Raw genomic sequence first — 23,039 nt, 5'->3', positions numbered from 1 at the left:
TCTGGGAAAGTATACAAATTTTTCAGTAAGGGGTTAGAAATGTTATTAAAGCAAATGTTTTCGAAAAACTTTGTTTTACTGACCCACTCAATTTTGTTTTGCGCCCCTCCGAGCTCAAGATAGCAGAGTTTTGGTGGCCACGAGGAATCCAACGGTGTTCTGACAGAATCGTTAAAAGTAGGACTCACCCTCAGGGGTTACATCTTAGCAATTGTATTTTAAAAGCTTCCAAACTGTGTAAATGGTTACGTCACTCTCACGTGACGGCCAGCATGCCCTCCTTCGGGACAGGGTGTGTCAGTAATGATGGCATGCCTCTGTTGCATTTAGGCTTTACGGTTTGTACGATTCTCCGTCAGAGATGTGCTAACCTGACGTGACTGCATACAAAACATTTTGCCCATGTTTTTAAAATGACCTAGGCTAGGTCCACTTGCACTGGGAATTATTGATTAGTTCAAAAACTACCGATCCAGTTTGGACCAAAAATAGTTTCCGGGAAATTTTCTATTTCCTCTAGAAAACGTTTTCTCTGAATGTGATGTAGTTTTAGTGCGCTGGATTTGGTTTGATGCGTGAAACAAGAGATAGCATTGCTTACATACACACATACCCAACAGCATAATAGAATCCTTGAAAATGAAACCTCAACTTCGGTGATAAATGGGGTAGTAAAGATCAGTGCGGATCCATCTTTGGGTAATGTGGGCTCAATCGACATCCCCAAGCTTAGAAAATTTTCATGGAAAATTTAGGTGTTGCCATTTAAAAATTTGAGATCGCCCTTAAAAGTTATCCTCCAACTGCTCGACAAATGCCTCTATGGGCACTAGGCAGGGTAACTGTTAGCCTAATGCCCTTGTATGCATTGCTATGGGCATCTATCGTCGGGTCAGTAACAAACTATTGACACCATTCTACATACTTACTTTGAAAGTTGGCATCAATTGACAAGTGTGTAATATGACTTGGCAAATGGCCTTAGGCCTAGCAAGGCTCTATAAAATACCAATTTGCATGATGTTCTGTCCAAAAGAATTTGCACGCCGAACATGCCATTCTTACAAACCCCTAATAATATTTCCTAGATTCACCACTGGTGACGATGGAAAATGATGTTGTGAAAAGGACAGAAACTTATGAAATGGGAGAGAAATTCGTGCATCGGCTGTTATCCTAAAATCAATCATGTTATATTGATGAAAAAAGTTAAAGTATAAAAAAATGTTATTTAGCAGTAAAAACATTGATTTGAAATGCTATCAAATGACAGATTTCCAAGTAAAATTGAAGAGGAAATTGTAGAAATAGTCCCTCAACTTTAATCCAATTGGAGCAATGGTCCCTCAACTTTATTTCCATGACCATTGGTCCTTCAACTCGTAAAAATGTGTAGCTATGGTCCTTTTCCTTAACACCGTCAATAATTCCGTTAAATTCAGTCATGTGCGTGGCACATGACACTGACTGTAAGGATAATTTAGGAAACAAATTTTTTTCCCAGATAAAAGCATCCTCATCCCCAGGTTGCAGTCGATGCCCATCCCCAGGTTGAATTCAATACCCATCCCCAGGTTGAAGTTGATACCCATAGCTAATTTCAAGGATAGTTTAGCCGATGACGATGGAGTTGTCGGATGTCATGAGGTGGACCGGAGATCCTCCGAAATATTGTAAGGTTTTCCGGAAAACTTGAACTTTTTATACTTTGTTATTCGATATGGGTGTTTTCAAGGAGAAGATGTACCTTTTATTAGCTGATTTATGCATCTTTGTCATGCTTTCTTTTGAGATTCTTATGTCTGCAACTTTTGTTGATATTAGTGTTTGTGGTCCTACATTGGGGTCCCAATGTTGTCGGTTTGTCATCACTTGCTTTCTCATTTGTTTGGAACTTGTATTGTCTATGTTGCCATTGAGGCAGATGCTCACAATTACTAAGCCTATTTAGGCAGGTGTGCACATTTACTCTACCTGTTGCTTCTTGCCTTTAATCACTCAATCTTGTTTTTTATTTTTTATATTTTTTTTTGTGCAGCTAACCCTGAAAAGTGTACTCTTGCACTGAATCATGGTGGTTACTTGATGGATGGTGCTTATATTGGTGGCCAAGTGTGCTATTTGGACCATGTGACAGCTGATTATCTGTCATTGTTAGAGTTTAGAAAAATTGGGAAGTATGTAGGCTATGATGAGAATGATCTTTTCTCAGGGAAAGTTCAAATACACTACAGGGTGCCAGGGACATTTGAAGAGATTGTGGCTGACAGTACAATTGTCACCCTTATTGGTAAAATACCACCAAATAGGTTTGTTGAGATCTTCTATGTGGGTCCTGATGCAAGCAAGGAGTTTGGTAGTCAATTTTTTTTGGAGTGGCCTACCTTGGATGATGATGAGTTTAACTTGGATGGTTTTGGCGAGATTGGTATTAATCAAGAAACTGAGACTGACAAAGGTGAGCAAAATGAAGAAAATGATGACGACTTTGTTGATAGTGAGTACGAGTACAGTGAAGATGATGATAAATTGTATGAGATAAATGTTGAAGAAGGGCTAGAGAATTTTAAGGCAGAGTCGCTTTTTGAACATACTGGAAATATATCATCGGATGAAGCAAACTCTGAGGATTTTGACAGCCTTGATGAAGGTGAAGATAATATTGAAGAAATTTAGTTAAATAAGAAGAGGAAGAAACGAAAACCGAAGTTTAAAACATGGAAAAGGCAAGTGGACCTTAAAAATCCTCAATTTAGAATTGGCATGATGTTTGCCAACAAAAAAGAAGCTAAGGAGGCTATGGAGCATCATTCTATGAGGACTGGTAGAGCTATTAGATTAAAAAAAAATGACAAGACGAGGCTGAGGGCTATATGTGAAGGGTCAGAAACTTGCCCATTTGTGATTTTAGCCGCGAGGAAGAATCCAAGGTCTGATACCTTTGTTATAAAAACCCTGCAGTTAGAGCACCAATGTGGGAGGGTAGACAAAGTTTTATATGCAGATTCAAGGTGGCTTTCAGAGCACTATATAGACAGACTTAGAACAAACCCAAATTGGGATGTCGATGACATCATGGCTGAGGTTAGAAGAGAGTTCAACTTGGTGGTTACTAGAAACCAAGTTTTCAGAGCTAAAAGGCTTGCTAGAGAAGTGATTGAAGGTAGTTATGTGGAGCAATATGCACGATTATGGGACTATGTGGAAGAGCTTAAGAAGGCCAACGAAGGTAGCACAATCAAGGTGAAGACTCAAATGGACGGTGATGATATTCTTTTTCAAAGGATTTATGTGTGTTTGGCAGGGTGCAAACAAGGCTTTTTGGAAGGTTGTAGGCCTGTCATAGGAGTTGACGGTTGTCTTATTAAAGGCCCTCATTTTGGACAGATTTTAACGGCTGTTGGGATTGACGGCAACAATGGTCTATTCCCAATAGCTTATGCAATTGTTGAGATAGAAAACAAAAGCACTTGGGTTTGGTTTTTGGAGCTTTTGATTGCTGATTTGAAAATTGAGAATGGCCTAGCATGGGCTTTTGTAAGTGACAAGCAAAAGGGTTTGGAATCAGCAATAAAAAAATTGCTCCCAACTGCTGAGCACAGGATGTGTGTTAGGCACTTACATCAAAACTTCAAAGCTTCTGGTTTTCAAGGGTTGGAAATGAAAAATATTTTATGGGCAGCAGCAAGGGCAACAACAATACCGTGGTGGAAGGAAGAGATGGAAAAGATGAAAAATCTACATGAAAAAGCATGGGAATGGCTTAATGATAGGCCTGCTAATAATTGGAGTAGATCTCGCTTTAATACTCACTATAAGTGTGATGTTCTACTTAACAACTTATGTGAGAGTTTTAATTCTGCTATTGTTGTGGCAAGGAATAAGCCTATCTTGGGACTTCTAGATAACATCAACATGTATATCATGCTTAGGATGGCCAATAGGAGAGCTGCTGGGAGGAATTGGAAGCATCCAGTTGGTCCAAGGATTTTCAAGATAATTGAGAAAAGCAAAGTGGAAAGTACTTATTGTATTCCTAAGATGGCTGGTGAGAAGGAGTACCTAGTACAACACTTAAGTGGTAGACAGTTTGTAGTGAAGTTGAATGAGTCTACTTGCTCATGTAGGAGATGGGATTTATGTGGGATCCCATGCTCACATGCAATTGCTTGTATATTCGCTAGAGATGAGAGTGTTTACACCTATGTCCATGACTGTTACAAGAAGGAAGCTTACTTGAACTCCTATGATCCTATGATCCACCCCGTTCCTGGAATGGACTTGTGGGATAGGACAGATTTAACTCCATTGAAACCTCCAACATGCAAGAAGCAACCTGGCAGGCCAAAAAGAAAGAGAATTGTGTCTGTAGGTGAAGTTGAGCCACAAGCACACTATCCTCCACCACCAACTAATTTATTGGGTGAGCACAATGACACACCGCAACCTCAGAGACTTAGAAAATGGTTTGTAGAGATAGCTTGCGGTAAATGCGGAAAGTTGGGGCACAATAAAGTAGGATGTGGAAAATCACAACACACGAATGCAACAAATAAGAATCAGGTACATATTTATGCTTTAGTAAATCCTAAAAAACCAAACTAGCAAGTGAATTGCAGTTTAATTCATTCTTGGGTTAATGCAGGAGACTCAACAAGTAAACACTCAAGCAACAACTCAAAATGCCCAAGCAAACTCTCAAACTTCAGGGACACAAATGTCTCAAGGGAACACCGAAACACGAGCTCCAATTAACTCTCAAGGAAAGAAAAAGCAACATGTCAGTTCTCAAGCAGGGCAACAAGGAAAGGGAAAACAACCTGTAAGTTTATCTTTGATTATTTTCTCATACATTATATGCCAATTGGATTTGATTTACTGAATCAATTCTTTGATTTAGGTGAGAAGGGGTGAATACAAAGGGATGGGGAACCAAGCAAGACCATGCAGGCTTTGAAATAGATAATATTGCTGCTTGTTTTTTGATGTTTATGGACCAAGGAGGCCTCGATTAGTTGATGTTACCACTTGTTTTCTGATGGAGGATGTGAAGACCATGGTGGTTTTGAAATAGATGATGTTGATGCTTGTTTTTTTGATGTGGATAGACCATGGAGGCCTGGAATAGATGATGTAATATGTATATTGGCTATAAATATATGCAACCCAAGTCTTTCTGGGTATGCAAAGTTGACGTGAAACAACCTTCTTGTCGAATATGCAGAACCTGCAGTTCTTAAGTTTGTATACGGTACACACAGCTTTTTGAGTCGAACGACAACGATCCTTTTTTTACCAATTGTCCACTACCTTCTACCATGTTGTCATAAGTTAACATCAATTATCATGATTAAGACTGGGTAATATTGCAGACAGCTATGGGTATCAACTTCAACCTAGGGATGAATATTGAATTCAACCTGGGGATGGGCATCGAATGCAACCTGGGCATGAGGATGCTTTTATCTGGGAAATAATTTGTTTCCTAAATTACCCTTATAGTCAGTGTCATGTGCCACGCACATGACTGAATTTAACTGAGTTATTGATGGTGTTAAGAAAAAGGACCATAGCTACATATTTTCACGAGTTGAGGGACCAATAGTCATGGAAATAAAGTTGAGGGACCATTGCTCCAATTGAGTTAAAGTTGAGGGACTATTTCTACAATTTCCTCAAAATTGAATTTCTTTCATGGGGTGCGTGATAGCAAAGATCCCTGAACTTTACACATGTTAGTTTTTGTCCCTAAACACTCATATTAATTTCTCATGTCCTCCATCTTAACTTTGGATTGCATGAGTGGTCTTTCTGTCAAATATGTCTTCTTTTCAGTCAAATTGAAGGGTATAGTGATCTTTTTATACAAAAAAATAATTAGTTGAAAATGAGAGAGCTTGGCCCCTTAAGGTTAAGGAGTTCCTTCTTAAAATACTTTTTGGTCTATTCATAGAATTTCGTGCTTGTATTTAGTCAATCTTTGGATCATAAGACAAAGTTATGTGAATAGATCATGAGGTGTTTAATGAGGATTTCCTCCTAAGTCCTTGCGAAGACAAGTCTTTTTCTTTTTTTGTCATCAACTTGACGAAAAAGTTGACGAAGTTAATGAAAATGATTATTAATGCAAAGAATAACATAATTCATGTACAGAAGAAACTATTAGTATAGTTTAGGGATGAAAATTAAGCTCGCGGTATTGATCAAGGACTTTTACTTTAATTTTAGTCTTTTCATGTGATAAAGAGAAATAAGAAAAAGAAAAAAACAAACGTGTTGTAGACTAGCAAATTTTAATTTGCACGTAGAGATGACAAGAGAGATAATATAGACGAAATTTTTGGACTTCGTTTTAATTTCTAAAGATTTCCATTTGGAATGCTTCTTTTTATAAAGTAATTTTGCTCATGAACGTAAAAGTTTTGAACTACCGCTTCTTGAAACAAGAACACATGAACTTTTAATTATTCTAGGGTTAAATCGCCAAAATGGTTTCTAAGATTTGCTTAACTCATCACTTTGGTCCCTGAGATTCCAAATCGACAAAAATGGTCCCTGAGATTGTCCACCATCCATCGTTTTGGTCCTTCCGTTAAGTGTCCCGGAGCTCTTGGCCTGAAGTTTGGGCAATTTTCAAAGCTTCGTAACTCAATCGTTTCTTAACCAAATTCGACCCACAATATATCAAAATGAAGATAGGAAAGTGTAGAATAAGATTATACCTATTTCGAAGCCCAATGGTTGCCGGAGGTTGCCGGAAAATAGCCTCAAAGTTAACTGGTCGGAGTGAAAACTTGAAAACTCGCCGAAAACTGGGTAAACTTTAAACGTTCATAACTTCTTCAATACTCTATGAAATCACGTGATTCAAAAATGAAAATCATACTACTCAACGAGATGAAGAGAATGGTACCCTTTTTTTTTATGGGTAAATCACCGTGGTTTGGCCGAAAAATGGCTCGAAAGTGGCTAACTCGAGACCAAGATAGCCACTTTCGAGCCATTTTACGGCCAAACCACAACGAGTTAGCCGTCGAAAATGTATCATTCTCTTCTCCGCGTCAAGAACTATGATTTTCGTTGTTTGAATTACTTGATTTCGTTGAGTATTGAAGAAGTTATGAACGTTTAAAGCTTACCTAGTTTCCAGCGAGTTTTCAAGTTTTCACTCGGACTAGTTGAGGCTATTTTCCTACAATATCTGGCAACCATTGGGCTTCAAAATAGGTATAATCTTATTCTACACTTTCATATCTTCATTTTGATATATTATGGATTGACATTGGTTAAGAAACGATTGAGTTACGAAGTTTTGAAAATTGCCCAAACTTCCGGCCAAGAGCTCCGGGATACTTAACAGAGTTTTTAACGGAATGACCAAAATGATGGATGGTGGACAATCTCAGGGACCACTTTTATCGATTTGGAATCTCAGGGACCAAAATGATAAATTATGCAAATCTCAAGGACCATTTTAGCGATTTACCCATTATTCTATGTGCTTTTCTAACCCATAAACATGAAAACTGTTTTGTGAAACATTTTCGACGTACTATTGGCTGTATGAAAAGCTCTTTTTCTAACCGAATTTCATGTGCTTTACCCAAAAAAAAATAGACTTTCAACTTTGTCTCTCAAACGTTTTTAGAAATATTTTTTGTGGTCCGGAGATAAACTTTACATTGCAATAAGTTATAATTTTTTGAGTCTCGGCTTAATAAATTAACTTGCATAGTAATAATTGTTAATAAGTTCAAAAATATACACTGTCACAATAATAATTTAAGATGAAATAATATATATTCCTCTAAAGTTATTTGAGACAAAGATTTGTTATTATAGAGTTAATGATACATCTTTGATCCTGCGGGTACGCAATAGCCAACATGGACACTTTGTTTTTCTAATAGTGTTTCAAATTTCTCAAGCATGGTTATAGATTTTTAGCAAAAAATTTGATATTTCCGTACTGACATTCTTATGATTATCTCCTTTCCTTCCTTGCCTAATTGCATCAATGATTCCTTCTTCAGTTAAGGTGTAAACGACATTGTTGCTCATTTGGATGATTGAAGAATACATTTCATTGGCATATATTAATGTTAATGTAATACTTTGTACCAATACAATTTTTGTTAAGGATAATTAAATTAAAAATAATAATAGTTTTTAACTACCCCTTATGTTAAGTAATAAAATTGGTTTGTTGTCGAACATTGTAATTTTATAACCATAAAAAGATTTTACAGTAATAGGGTGCACTTGGACTAGTAGTCTGGTACAGGGAACCCTTTCCCAATCCAAAATCAATGGCCCTGAGAGGTTTATCGCTTTGAAGAAAGTTGTGAAGGAGAGGGCACACGAAATAAAAACAAATTGCAACTTGGAAAAGTCCTTGTTGTGGTATCCGACTTAAGTCTTGTTATCAAACACCAAATTCTCGTACTGTTGGTTGATGCGATTCTTCGTGGTGTTTTCATTTGATTTCTTTGACGTGTGCCATCAAATATGCTGTTAGATATGTGAAGTCCTATCAAGTAACTGTCACTACTGGTTTCTTTTTTTCATCAACTCTTTAGCCACCACCACTTTCTATCATCCAATAATTGAAGAGAGCAACAGCCGCCTTCGTTATCGATGTGTTGATTACAATATTGGTATGCAATATATGCTTTTCTTTTCTCCTTATTCATATTTCAGTAGTGTAACGTATAAAAAGTATACGTATATGTTCCCTTCGTAAAAAAAAAAATAGAAAACTTCATTTTAATCCTTGGCAAATATGACTTTTAGATTAAAACCATGAGTAAGATCAAAATCTAATTTTAGTCCCTTGATACATTAATAACCTCATTTATTAATTATATTTTGATTTTTTTATTATTTATCTTTTTCTTTCTAATTTTTAATGTATTAAGTTTATTTCATTATAATTTTTATTTTCATTTCATTTATCGTAATATATTTTGTTGTGAACATTTAGATAAACTAATTTTTGTTATACAATATATTTCGATGTACTTTATCTTCTTCATTTAGGTATATTAAATTCATTATAATACATTTCGGTGCATACATTTAGGTACACACATTTCGGTACATACATTTCGATACAAATATTTAGGTACATTAATTCAATATAACACATTTTTGGTACTAACATTTTGATGCATACATTTCGGTACACACATTTAGGTATATTAATTTAATATTAATACATTTCGGTGCATATATTTAGGTACATGCATTTCGTTACTAACATTTAAATATATTAGTTCAATATAATATATTTCGGTACTAACATTTAGGTACATTAATTGAGTCTTCCAAATTTGAAGAATGTTAAATAAAATTAATAAATTAAAAAACTCTTTTTTGGTCAAAAAATAAATTAAAATTTGTGTATTAATAAATTTAAATATTTAATGGGAGACATTAAATAAAATGTACATTAATTATTTTGAATTAAGGACACATTTAAGACTAAAATCAATATTCAATCTAACACCATGTTTTTTTAAAATTTTAATCTTCTTCAAGGATTAAAGTTCAAGAACCCAAGAAAAAATAAAAAGTGTATGTTTGATGTGCGAAAGCCATCATATTCTTTCCTGGCACTAAAGAATTCATGCGTTTGGCTCCACGTCCCTACGTTTCCAACGCAGTTTAAAAATTAAGCAACCTTCCCGAATATAAGAATTATAAATTAGTGATGGAGTATTCTATATACGAAAGCCAGATAACAACTCTTTCTTCCCATATTATATATTTGAATGACTAACTAATTCAATGATCAATACAACGATAGCCCTTAAAATTAAAGGGTAGGTTTTGAAAACAATATGTAAAATGAGTTGAGCAGTCAACATGAGCACAACACGCTTAAAAGTAAGGGTTTGCACTTTTTTCAATTTTTTTTTTATTACTGCTCCTAGCCATACTGAAAAAGAGAAATATTTGAACTCCGGACATATAATACTAAAAAAAAAATCTATTCATCATGTATCATGATTTTTTGGGACCATGACACTTGAAACCTTGGGTGGCAAGAATGACTAGAATGCCTGTTGCCATGGAGTGTAGTCTGACAGACTACGCTTAAGCCCATTGAAGATATTAACTTGTCTCTCATGTAAGAAAACTCTAATTCAAGTAAAATTTGGATATCTTGGAGATTAAGCAACGTAATCATAATCCTAGGAGAATAAATATCTTATCTTAGATTCTCCCTAGATAGTCTCCCGATTTAATTACAATATCTTTCCCTACAAGGACTCTCAAGATCTGTATAAATAATGTAGCACAAGTATTTATTGGGGGATGATTCTTCATCTTCTTTACAAGACTACTACACATATATTCTCTTTGTGCCTAACAAAGGCTTATCTTGCATACACACCATCGTCTGTATACGCATAGGCTATTTGTGAAGGATGGTTCATCATGTTCCACACATCAAACCATTCTTTCTTAGAACTACACTCATGGTTTCATTCTCCTTCTAGGAGATATGTAGGCAGTCATTCTCAGACTCAACCACACCCCCAATCAATACCATTTTCTAATAACTAGAAATCATGGGCATTTCCGACTGTATTTCACCTCTGCTCGCGGATGTACACAAATTTGGTTCCAATAATTGGTGCTTTCATTAAGAGGTGAACTTATATTCCCCCAGCTAGTAACATCTACCATGAGTGATGATCAAAACTAGAAAATCCTGAAGGCAGAGTTTTGGTTGATGCTTCAAAGAACAAATCTCTCTCAAATCGTAACAACCACCAATTCCGATGACTCACACAAAGAATACTTTTTTTTAATAGATTTGTTGCTACTATTATCCATGATCAAGGACTGGTTTGCAAAAGGGATATGCGTTAATTGCATCCCCTCTTCTTTTCATATCCTACAATGTTGGACTAACTTATTCCAATACCATTCTGGTGGAGCCACTAACTCTAGTAACAACACAACTGCTTTGACAAGTGCAGTAAAGTCCCAACATAGAAAGAAATCACTATGGGCAAGTCACCCCTATAAAAAGAATAAAGTTCAATTCCAAAATTCTGCCTCGAGTTCCATCGGAGCTTCGAACTAAACAACGGATTGTGACGATTCTCAACACAGCTCCACAATTCTGCGTCCAACACAAAGCACAAGAAACTGAGGGCATCTCATTTGAAGCACAAGACAACTTCGCCTAGCAGGCTCGAAGCTTGTATATACAAAAGAATTCCTCAGTCCGATCAAAACAAGGTGTTATTCGCGACGTGAGCTTTGACTAAGTGCTTGGTTCGGAAAGATTTGCTTAGCACACAAGGAACCAAGTAATGCAATTGGACTTGGTTTATTCCAAAAACAGAAAAACTGGACTTGGTTTTCGAAAAGCTTCTGACCTAGGAAGTGAAAGCAGATTTGGCTCCGTGCAAACCAACACCTCATCGCAAGTATGACGTGTAGACCTCTCGTATGAAGTTTGTAATCAGCTTTACCTAAATCCTTCAAACAATACGATTGGATCAAGTGCTCATAAAGCTTTAGGGCAATCTAATGTGCCTGAAACCCATTTTGTGCACTTGAATAATTATGAACAGAAAGTTGACACAAGGCCAGTTGGAGATGAAAACTAAGATGATAACGATCATTTTGTCAAATTTTCCAAAAGTTTTTACACAGCCAACCCTTCCATTTTTTCAAACAAAGACAACAGAAGTTGCATTCCCGTTAGAACTACACAACAATGGCTAAATGAAGATTTCGACGTCTTCATAGTTTTTCACAGTTACTTGCCATATACGCTTGGAAAGATAAGAAGTGGAGCTATAATGCAATTATTGTTCTAGAATTTTTCAAAAGACAGAACGATCTCAAATTTGGCGCGCAAAATAGTTGAACAACAAGCCAACCCAACTAGAACATCACAGCAGCACTGCTAATTTGACAAGTTAAATTGTTTTTACTCAAAATGAACTCAGTTACACTATCATAAAGATATGGATGTCATCTTTGTTTAGAATTTTATTAAATGAAATTTTGAGCTATGTGGAAAATGTTATCGTCATTTTACCATTCATAGCATAGGCTAAAATTTTCTACGGAACTCCTCAAGTTCTTCCTATGAACTCATATCAAATGACGTACAATGTGTTGCAACATTCTATGAGTTCACGATGCACCCAGACATGATCAAGTTAATAGTTAACCTAAGGGTTCCAACCAATGCAAGTCCGCTCCAATGAGCTAAAAGCAAAAGTCACCCCATAATGCACTGCGTGATGACTCCACCATTGTCCTCCTCCACTGCTAGCTTGTAATGAAGAAGAAAAGGGGACATACCATATGGAAAAAAAAAAGACAAAATTTTATGACTTCGAATCTCATACAGCACGTGGCGTCTATGAGTTTAGATTCCGACACATGAATAAGTCTGAATGCGATATTACTCCAAGTTACTCTGAAACTATTCGTAGTAAGGTGGATCAAAGTAAGTGCGCCTTCGTAGTCCAATCATGGACAAACAACTTCCACCTCGAAGTTGCACAAATGAAGCAATGATGTTAACATCATGTTGTTCTGGAGCCTCACTGAGATTGACTATGCTTATTGCGCAAGAAAGGGAAACTTGGTTTGGTATGAAATCAACTAGGTTTCCTATATTCTTGGAGTTCCTACAATTTAGAGTTGATATGTGCCGCAAGTAGTCACACTCCTAAGAGGATGCAATATGTATTCCTAAATATCTTTTGGGATTCTCAAAGGCATCTTCAAAGATAAACAAGGAAAACAACTCGAAGGCCTATTCGACAAGTGAACAACCTTGGTCCAAACCATGGTAACTCTCTAAGAGACAAGTAATTTTGATATTTAATATATACATGAGTAAATACATATCCAAGACAGAAGACCCAAAGATGGGAATGATGTTTTCAGATCCTCGCGCGAATTTCTTTGTTCTTTCTTACACTATTCATTGTAATGCATGAAACGCCTAATTTAAAAATAACACACAACATTAAAATTTCACATAATTGCAAGTCTAAAACTTCAAAGTGGTTGTGTCAGAGAAGTCACTTTTAGCCCACTTCGTAGTGTTCGGTTAGTAACTTAGGAGGCTCGAGCAGTATTAAGCGCAATTACGATAAATGGGCTACAGACATTAGGACATAGCTCTTTGACTTGGAAGTCTAATGCATCATCTAGCCTCCGGGAAGTTTATACAACCTAAGGGTTTTGGGATATTACATTCAAACTTGAGATCTACGCTATTCGATGGAATAATTGAAAGGGTGATTTGGAAAACCATCAGAGGGTGGCTCTAAACATCGACCCTGAGTATGATTACTTTCATTTCAGACTAATGTACTAAGTCTAGAATATTTTGTGACACCACGTGTCTAAAAAGCTCCAGATGAGGCATCCATACTAGAAAATTCTCAAGAGGAATTTCATTCCAGTGGTGCTTTAATACGTGAAAGTGCCTTAGCTAAGTAGCTAAGTGTAGTTTGATCAGAAACCCTCATGTCTAATGCATAGGGTCTAACAAAAGGATTTTAAAGGTGTTTTCTGACCCGCATGCAAGCGACCAAGGCCCTAACAAACTTTCGTTTAAGATTCATGAGGGACGGACTAGCAATTTGGAATGAGAAGGAAGCCCCGTCTTTTCGACACATTGCAACCATCAAAATCCTCAAACTTAGAAGAAAAAAAACGGAATCCGAGTCATGCTCAACTTTTCATAACAACACTCAGAATAATCTTCTGAAAGTGTTTTCAACAAACAACATAACTCAAACATGTTAGACTGACATTAAGATCTAGTGGCCATTCTAGGTACGATTCGACACTTTTTCATCCTTATTCTGATCAATGCATTAAAGCAAGTCGAGGGCAAAAGATTTCTCATAGGCATAATATTTGGTGTCAGGGTAAGGTGGTACTCTGATTATCGCAATGAAAATCTTTATAAATACTAAGTTTGGGAGGTGATGTTTTTCCAAATCAATGTTACCTAGGGGTTTTAAGCTCAATCCCAGGCCTACAACTTTATCCATGTTTTACCTCAGTACTCATTACTATGAAGTTAGTTTACTTTGGAAAGATTGATGGATCAAACTATATTCCACAATAAGGAAGCAAAGGATGAACAATTCTAAGTGTTTTACTCTAACAGGGTTAATGACTTGAGTAAAATAAACTTAGCAAAATATTTCCTAAGTCATCTAAGTCTTGCTATGAATATATAGGTGCAGTCCACCCTGCATCCTGCTTCTTAGCTATGCATCGGGACTTTTGACAAGAGGTTTATAATAGGTTCGGAACTCCAAAACATCAAATTTTTGAGAGACAAGCAAGCAGGACTAACCGGACTTGGTTAGCTCTAATCAAGCAAGCAGTTCAAAGGTCTTTTTGTTACACATTCTTTTAGTAGAGCGCACTCTCAAGAGCATAGTTAGGTGCAATTGTGGGACCATGATTTTCTTGGACCATGACACATGGCACCTCAAGTGGCAAGAATGACCAGAACGCTCATAGCTCATAGAGCGTAGTCTAACAACCTTAATCCGACAGGCTAGGCTTAAGCCCATTAAAGATATTACTTGTTTTCCGAGTAAGGAAACTAATTCAAGTCAAATTAAGATGTCTTGAGGATTAGGCAACGTAATCATAATTCTAGAAGAATTGGATATCTTATTGTTGATTTTCTTAGAGATAGTTTCCCAATTTAATTAGGTTTACTTTCCCTACAATGACTCCTCAAGATCTCTATACACTCTCAAGATCTCTATACATACTCTGGCTTGGACATTTATTAGGGCACGATACTTCAACTTTTTTGGTTCAAAAACTAAATTTAACCGAATCGAATGAATGTAAATATTTTTTTCTTTTAGTTATTTTTGTTGGGCGTTCCTTTTCCAAGCCCGAGTCCAAGTGAACTAGTAGCCTAATATCAACCCAAAGATTGGTAAGCCTAACTTTATGCCCAAATATGTTGATAGCTTTATTCATAAATTTTTCTTCATTTTTCCTCCAATTTTATATGTTAAAAACAAAAAAAAAAGGAAAAAAAAAAAACAAAACCAAACCAAAGTACAAATTGCAAAAACCAAACAAAAAAGAATAGTAATTTCGATTTAATTTTTGGTTTTGGCAAAAATTTGAACCGAATAAAACTGAACCCACTGCTACCCATTCTTTGTTGTAACAACCCGTCCCTAACTTTACGATTTTATTAATTTTAAATGAGTGAATTGACGAAAATGCCACTGAAGGCAAGGATTTTGACTTCCATTGACCATCGTTTAGAGAGACGTATGACTTGTTCTTTTAGTGTATTTGTGTAGTACTCGACGGTACGAACGCGTGGGCTAAGCAAAATTGAATTTGGAGCTACGATGGAGATTTTATGAACTTACGAAGTCCAAGGGCATTTTGATAAATACAATATTCGAGATAAACAACCCTTTTATTATTTTAATATTTTTCATTGTATGATTTTTATGCATGGTGAGACCCATCCAAGTGAGTCTCATATCCTCATTGTCCCCGTGTTCTCTCATCCTCACTCTCTGGGACCTATCCCTTGCTACCACCTCACCTTGTCTCTCTCGGTCCTCTCTTCCCTGAAGCTCTCTCATTCTTTCATCTTTTTTGGTTATCTCTCTCTAATTCTCCCTCTCTTTGTGAAAGTCGCCGGACCACCACCACCATTCTCTCCGATAAGAATCATCACCACGAACTCGAAGCCTGACCTCGTCTCTTGGCCGTGAAACTAAATGCTTAGACATCGAACTGCAAATGCAAACCCAGGCCACACCGCTTTTTAGATGATTTATTGTCAAGTTTTGGAAAGCTGAATATTGGAACACCCTTGATTTTTCCCATCTCGCTATCCTAAGCCTGATTCTTAGGTTAGATTTGTGTGTCGGTGATGATTTGTCTGCAGAAAAAACCCCTAGAAATTAAGCCAGTTTTCCAGCAAGAGAATTCGGTGGCTTTCAAGCCCTTTTCCGGCGAAATCCGGCCATGGTCGAGCAAAGCAATGGTATAATTCGAATCGTTGTTCCTTGATATTCGATTTGGTATATTACATGGCTAGGTTTGGTGAAGTTTTTAGTTAATTGGAGCCGGGATTTATTCCGGCCAACCCATTCCCAGATTCCAGCGGTTGCAATGGCAACCAACCAGGATCCACTCAGAGATTGAAAGGAATATTCCTTTAGAATATTTTATTAAAGTTAACAGAATATTCCTTTTGAGGATGGAATATTCTGTTAAAGTTAACTGTTAACCATTAGTTGACTTTTGTTGACTTTTTGAAATTTTCTCGAAAACCCTCTTAGGCTAATTTCAACGTCCCGAGTTCGTTTTTGACATCTGTTTATTGAAATTTCAAATTTTTAACGTAGTTAACCGCTGGTGCATTTCAGTTGATTTTTTAGGGTTGACCATTGACTTTTCGTTGACTTTTTACGAAAGTTGCCCAGGACATTTCTTAGTGTATTTCAATTCATTGATTCCGAATCTGTCGTATGTTTCTCCAAATTCAAATGTTTTAATTGAGTTTTACTAATGGGTCTCAATATTATGCTTAGGTACAATTACTATCGGAGATTTCAGCTTCCTAGCTCAAACGGATGTGACATCGCAAGTAACTATGAGTGGGTATTTTTTTTTATATATAAATATATTTATTTAGTTTCCATATATACATCTAGTAATGAATTTTCTATGTGACTGCCGTAATTAACTTAACATTGTAGGAAATGACGTAACGATGAGAATTAGGAAATCATTATAAATCCTATGGGATGCCTCAATTAGAATTACGGCTATGGATAATATTATGTTGGCTAGAATTTGTCGAATCACTATGGCATGACTATATTTATGTTATCTGCTCATCATTTGCTGCATCGGTGTTAGTACTCGCCAAGGCCAGGGCTAGTCTTTCATGTGTATGTGCATATCGCATCGTACACTCACATTGGATCCATTGCAGGTGCCAGTCCTGTCCTAGATTGCTATAGGCAATTAGGACTCGTATGCGCTACGCATAGCCCCAGTCTTCACGTGATTGTAGTACTAGAGCGTATATCATTGTTACACCCAGTCCTGTTCATGTCAGAATATCTTTGCATGAACTCGTGTGTCATCATCTGTCGATGAGCACTCGATATGATATGCTTATTTATGCGAGAATATGAGATTATGAACGTCATGTATTTATTTTATGAAAGTTTGTGAAGTATTGCATTCTTGAAAAGGTTTTTACAAAACTTTATTTTTAGGCTCACTCAACCTTGTTTTTCACCCCTCCAGGTTTTAGTGGTTGAGCTTTCGTGTCGATGAGGATTTCTAGCAAACTATTGTTGTGGGAATACTATCGATGGTATAATTCCTCTTTTACCTTTATTGTACTTTACGTATGTTTTGACATCACGTGTGAAATGGGTTCATTCTTGCTCACATGCGCACTCTTGTATTAAGGAACTTTTAGGTTTAAATTTATTCACATTTTTTCACATCACTACACTTTATGGCTTTGTCACCCTCCTGATATCGGAAAACACAACTCGATTCGAAGTCCAGGTGGATATTTCGGGTCGGAGTGTGTCATTTGTGATACTCGATCGGGTAGCTCATAGACTCTTTAGTAATGGGCGGCTACACATATAAATTTTTCCAAATAGATTCATGTTTGTTATGTTCATCATAAATTGACAAAACCAACAGTAATGAAAGAAATTTTGCGGAGCCCTACCAAAAAAAAAAGGTGAGAAATCATATCACAACAATATCATGAGGAAATTTTTTAAGGAAATTGTTATTGGCATTTCAAAAATATCATTTTGCACTTTAAAGTTTCTATAATTATAAAGAAAAATACACTTGTGAAGAGTGTAGAATGAGATTTTTAGAGTGCTAATAATAGATCCCATTTTTAAACTCCCACACTGCATGAGATGAGATGTAAATTTTAATTTAGTCAACTAACAATATTCAAAATTTATAAAATACAGGAGTTTGAGTCAATGTGTTGTTTATGATTTTATATTAGATTAATGCTAGGAAGACCAAATTTTTAAATCAAATCTTGTAAACAAAATGATGTGGTTATTGATGATTGGATTATTATTTAAGCATTGATTAATGTACTTATTTTCTATTGGTGACACATCATTTAGTTTGCAAATTTGCTTTAAAAATTTGATCATTCTAACATTATCCTTTAATTAAAACCTAAAATTGCATGTATCAAAGCTTAATTTCCCATACTCTTCCATTCGATATTGAAAGAACGGTTCGAAGTGAAAATGAAATGAAAAGGGCAAAAAGCTAACTTGCAAATTTGATTTCCTTGTAGTTTCTTTGATGATGAAACGCCAACTTGCATAACACATATGAAGTAAAACAAGACAAATTTGTTTTTGTTTTGGATCCTATTTTTGTTCTATATTTGGGTAGGGTTTGATGTCACATTTACAAAGCACGTAAATCAGATTGCTATAAATGTTAGCATTCAAACAACCATAGCGAGCCTGACTCTTAATGTTAGTGACTCAGTAAAGGATTGGAATTATCCCTTGAAACAATGTTCAACTATTTAAGAGTATCCCTAATGAGGGGCTTTATATGAGGTCGGAAACGTGGTGAATATAGCACATTTTAGAGCTCCGATGAATCTTTGGAGCTTTGTAAAAGAATCTCTCCTAATGAGGAGTTATTTGTTTGGGGCTCTATATAGAGCTATATATATTTATTTATGTAATAATTTGATTATACGATAATTTTTTTTTAAGTGCTACTAGACCCACCCCAGTGTCTTCTTTTCCTACCCACATGATAATCCCACCCACCAAAGAAAATTAAAAAAGTAAAATGTTATTTTCTCACCCACCATTATTCCCCAAATAACCATAATATATATTTTTTTAAATAACTCTAATATATCTTTAAATAATATTATAAATAAATAAATAAAAATAGAAAAAAAAAAAAAGAAAATGCATGACCTAAGACCTAGACATTTTTCATCTCCTTCACACCTAACGCCGCCTTGCAGAGACCCCGGATCCCCAAACCACTCATCTTCCTCCTTTTTTGTCAAAATCACATATCTCGCACCCAATTCTCTTTTTTCTCCATTGAAGTTTCTCCCCTTCATCTAGCACATGCTCATTTCTTCCTCCAACCTTTCCGTCGATTCTAACCCAAATCTTTCCCAACCTCTTTCCACCAAATATATCACACCCCACCCACCATTATTTATTTATTATTTTAAATTATATTTTGTTTTTTTTTCAAAATTTTAATACTGAATTAAATAGGGGTTTATGAGTCTTTTTATAAAATGATAAATATGTTATTAACATTTTCATTAAAAGGTGGGTGGGGAAATAAGACACCGGGGTAGGAATATCACCACTCTTTTTTTTTGTGTAAACTTTTCTTAAGTTGATTTTTGGACGTGTTATCTTAATTTTTTTTTATGAACCTCTCTACCTAAAAAAGTTCAAACTCTGACGAAGTTAGATTTCATCTAAAAACCGTTCGTTGGATTAGATTCTCTTATCTCAATCTCATCCGTTGAATGATTCAAACACCCATTTGCCCTCTAAAATAATTTGATTTTCACGAACAACACAACAATTTACCTAGCATCAATTAGTAAATTAGTATCATACAATTTTGCAAAAGTTTATTTGAAAATTTCACCCACCAATGCCCATGAACATTAAATCAATTTGGAATTTTAATTTTAATGGAATATAAAACAATCATTAATTAGCCAAATTGTAATAAATTACAAACAAACAGAACCAAATGTTTCATCACATAATAAGGGGCACTTTAGGACCATAAACTTTTGTAATCTGAGTCATAAAGCAAATTTATTGACATTTTTTTTTGTTAAAACCCAATAAACGGGTTTAAGTTAGGAAAAAATATATATGATCTGTTAAAGTTTTAAGAGGCAAATCTAAATTTTTTAATTTAATAAAAGTGAGCCTTTTTAGTAGAATAGCTTATATCATTTTATGCCTTAAGCATTAAACATACAAACAAAATGTTGGACGATCTTTGGAACAACGATATGTAAGAAAACGAAATAAAAAAAAGGATAAAAAGAGAGTATAAGAATATTCACAAGTGAAGAGACAGTGATAGAATTTGACTCACATAGGTTGCTATTTTTCTCGTGGGACCCATTGTCTTTTGCGGTTAGATGTAGCCCACTTTTATGCTACCCAAGAAAGGAAGCTGCTAGTCGAAGTAGTGGATCTAACCCCATTTTTTGGCTCACTGGGGATGAAATTTCTTACTAAGGCTTAAAATGTAGAAGCCTCAATAAGGAGTAAGCCCCGATTGGGAATGCTCTAAGGATGAGTAGATATCTCTACTTAAAATTATTTGTGTGCAATCACAAAATTTCATGCTTACATGCATGAAAAAAAATATTCATTATAGAATATTTATAATATGACACTAGTACAAAAAAAAACATTTTGCGCGACGCAGATCCTTCGTCGCTCAAAGTCAAAAAACGTCACGCAAAACTTAGCGCAACGAACCTTCGTCGCACACTAACCATCGTGCCAAGGCAATGACAGAAGGATTTGCGCGACAAAGAAGAAACATGCGTTGCGCAAACTCATGTTTTTTTTTTTGCAAAAATATTTTTTATTTAATTTTTTTATAAATATTGAAATTAAATTATAAACAATAATTAATAAACCAAGAAAAAGTATTTAATTATAAAATATATGAAAATGTACATACAAGATGTCGGAACAAAAAAAGAAAAAACTACAACAAATAGTTTCCAAAGAAGAATGGTGTAAAGTTGGTGAACAAAGGCTCCTTGGTTTCAGGATTCATCTTCTCACGTTGTTGATCCTCGACCCCATGGGACTGAAAAAAAGTTGCATATGCACTTACCTGCAAAGGAAAAAAAATAACTTTTCAGCACTTGAAAATGATCACAAAAACCAAAAGCTCTCCAGATTTCAAATCCTTGCAAGAAGTAAGCAACTAAGTAGCAATGCAAAATGTTCAAGAGGAGTTAAGAATTTAAAAAAAAAAAGGTGCAGAGAATCAATCAGTAGGGATACATTGGCCTTACCAGATTCAATGAATGAGAAAGCTTGATTGTCTGTAATATGCCCAATTTATCAGTTTCCTTGCTGGGAAGAATCTCAACTCTGCCTTTGCTTATGAACGTATAAGGATCACTACAATGTTGGATGCGAATATCAGTCTAACATTCATTTCTCATCCCAAATAGAAATCAATATTCGCCAAAGTTAAGAAGAAAAATATATTGGAAAGAGGAGGATTGGTTGCTAGGAATAATACCAAAAATCAATACATAAACATTAATATTTCTAGTTAGGTATATTAGTTGAAGAGAAACATGGATCAATAAAGGAGTATACAAAATCGTGAATGGAAAATTAGGGAGTCTATCAATTCTTTCACCATAGTGTCAGAAGCCAGTCAGTAATAGCAGAAAGCTAATCTCTGAGGCACAGAGTTCAAATCAGCAAGGGAATCTTCAAATTGGAAATTTTCTCAAGTGCATGGATGAGGGTTTGTCACGCCCCGGACCCGAGGTCGGTAATAAAAACTTGAACCCGAATTCGAAACGTGAGTTAAAAGCTAAATAAATAAAATAAAACTGAAATAACGAAGTGAAAAATAAATTTCCTCTTATAAAAAGAAATCCATAATTCTTTACAAGGCTAAATAAATAAATACAAATTCTAGCCTCACGTCTATTTCGTCTCATCCCCTCTACCCTTTTGACAGTTTAGTTAGTAAACCTGCATAACAATAGAGGAGTGAGCTTCAACAGCTTAGTAGGGACATAACCTTATCACAGTAAATTGACAATATTAAATTAAGTGTAATAAAATCATGTAATCAAGTACCAAATCATTATCATCAACAATGCATGAGTGCAATACAATACTCTTCATCTCTACCCGTTAATTCATATAATAAAACACGCGGACCTGCACGTCCCATATCGTGCATTTTACCTCTGCAGTGGTGGTTCGAATGTTTTAATATACAAATTAAGCCCATGTAACTCAATCATCCCAATTTCCCCTTTTGTTAGTCATCTTGCCAAAATCCTTCGTCGCCAATCCCGAATTACCCTCAAAGAAACTGTGCACTGTGGGCTCGCCTGAGACTTGGTACCTACTAAGAGTTTGGCTCAACTACACAAAAGATCATTTCCATTACCCTCTTTCCAAATTCCTTTCTCACCAACAAAGTTCCAACCACTTCTAACACATGAGTGATGCACAAGTAACGTTATTACATCTTTCACATACAACAATATATCTCCATGTCACAATATATCTCAATGAAACATTCCAGTAGTACTAACAAGTAAACAACCAACTGAAGCAATAATCCAAACAATGTCCAACCACATTAATCAACCAACACAAATATAGTACTTCACGAAATTTAATAGAATCAATATCTGTAAAGGTCTGCCGTATTTCCCCTACCTGGATTCCAAAGCAAGCAATCACGAAGCAATCACATTGATCACACCTTGTGAAATCCGATGTTCTCCTTTTATTTTCCACATTCATTTCTGCATTTAGTAACCCAAGAACAAAACCATAACCCTTAATTAACAAGGGTAAGATCACTTTGTGCCAAACAAATCTCAATAGCCTATAATTCTCATATTAAAGTCCCTACTCTCCTTATTTTCCCTTTCTCTCTTCCTAATTCCTTAATCTACACGTGTAGCCATATATACATTTATGCATTCCCTTTTATTTTACAGTTCAACCTATATGAAAACTCTTCATTCTCTTCCTTCATAATCGCACAACCCTTTGCATATATGCATATATATTAGCTTGTATAAATACTTAAACCCTAGATTTCTATAAGAGTATTAAACTAGCTTGAATAACACCACCCATGGACCATGACAGATGAGTTAACTTCACGAAATTAATAAGAGCTGACTGCTTCTGTATAGATCAATCCCTTATATTCCTCAT

The 23,039-nt window shown here is 35.6% G+C and overlaps 1 protein-coding gene across 1 annotated transcript; it reads left to right on the top strand.

Moving 5' to 3' along the window:
• The first annotated feature begins 2,799 nt into the window (after positions 1–2,799).
• On the top strand, positions 2,800–5,056 carry LOC126602971 (uncharacterized). The gene is made up of 3 exons (XM_050269762.1): positions 2,800–4,563; positions 4,646–4,822; positions 4,901–5,056. Exons 1-3 carry the CDS (start codon positions 2,800–2,802, stop codon positions 4,955–4,957), a joined length of 1,998 nt encoding a protein of 665 aa, XP_050125719.1. The 3' UTR covers positions 4,958–5,056.
• The last annotated feature ends 17,983 nt before the right edge of the window (positions 5,057–23,039 follow it).

Source organism: Malus sylvestris, chromosome 15, assembly GCF_916048215.2.
Source record: "Malus sylvestris chromosome 15, drMalSylv7.2, whole genome shotgun sequence".
In the NCBI taxonomy this organism is placed as follows: Eukaryota; Viridiplantae; Streptophyta; class Magnoliopsida; order Rosales; family Rosaceae; genus Malus; species Malus sylvestris.
Note: the sequence above shows the minus strand (reverse complement) of the source record. Positions and strands in the feature narration are given on the sequence as shown.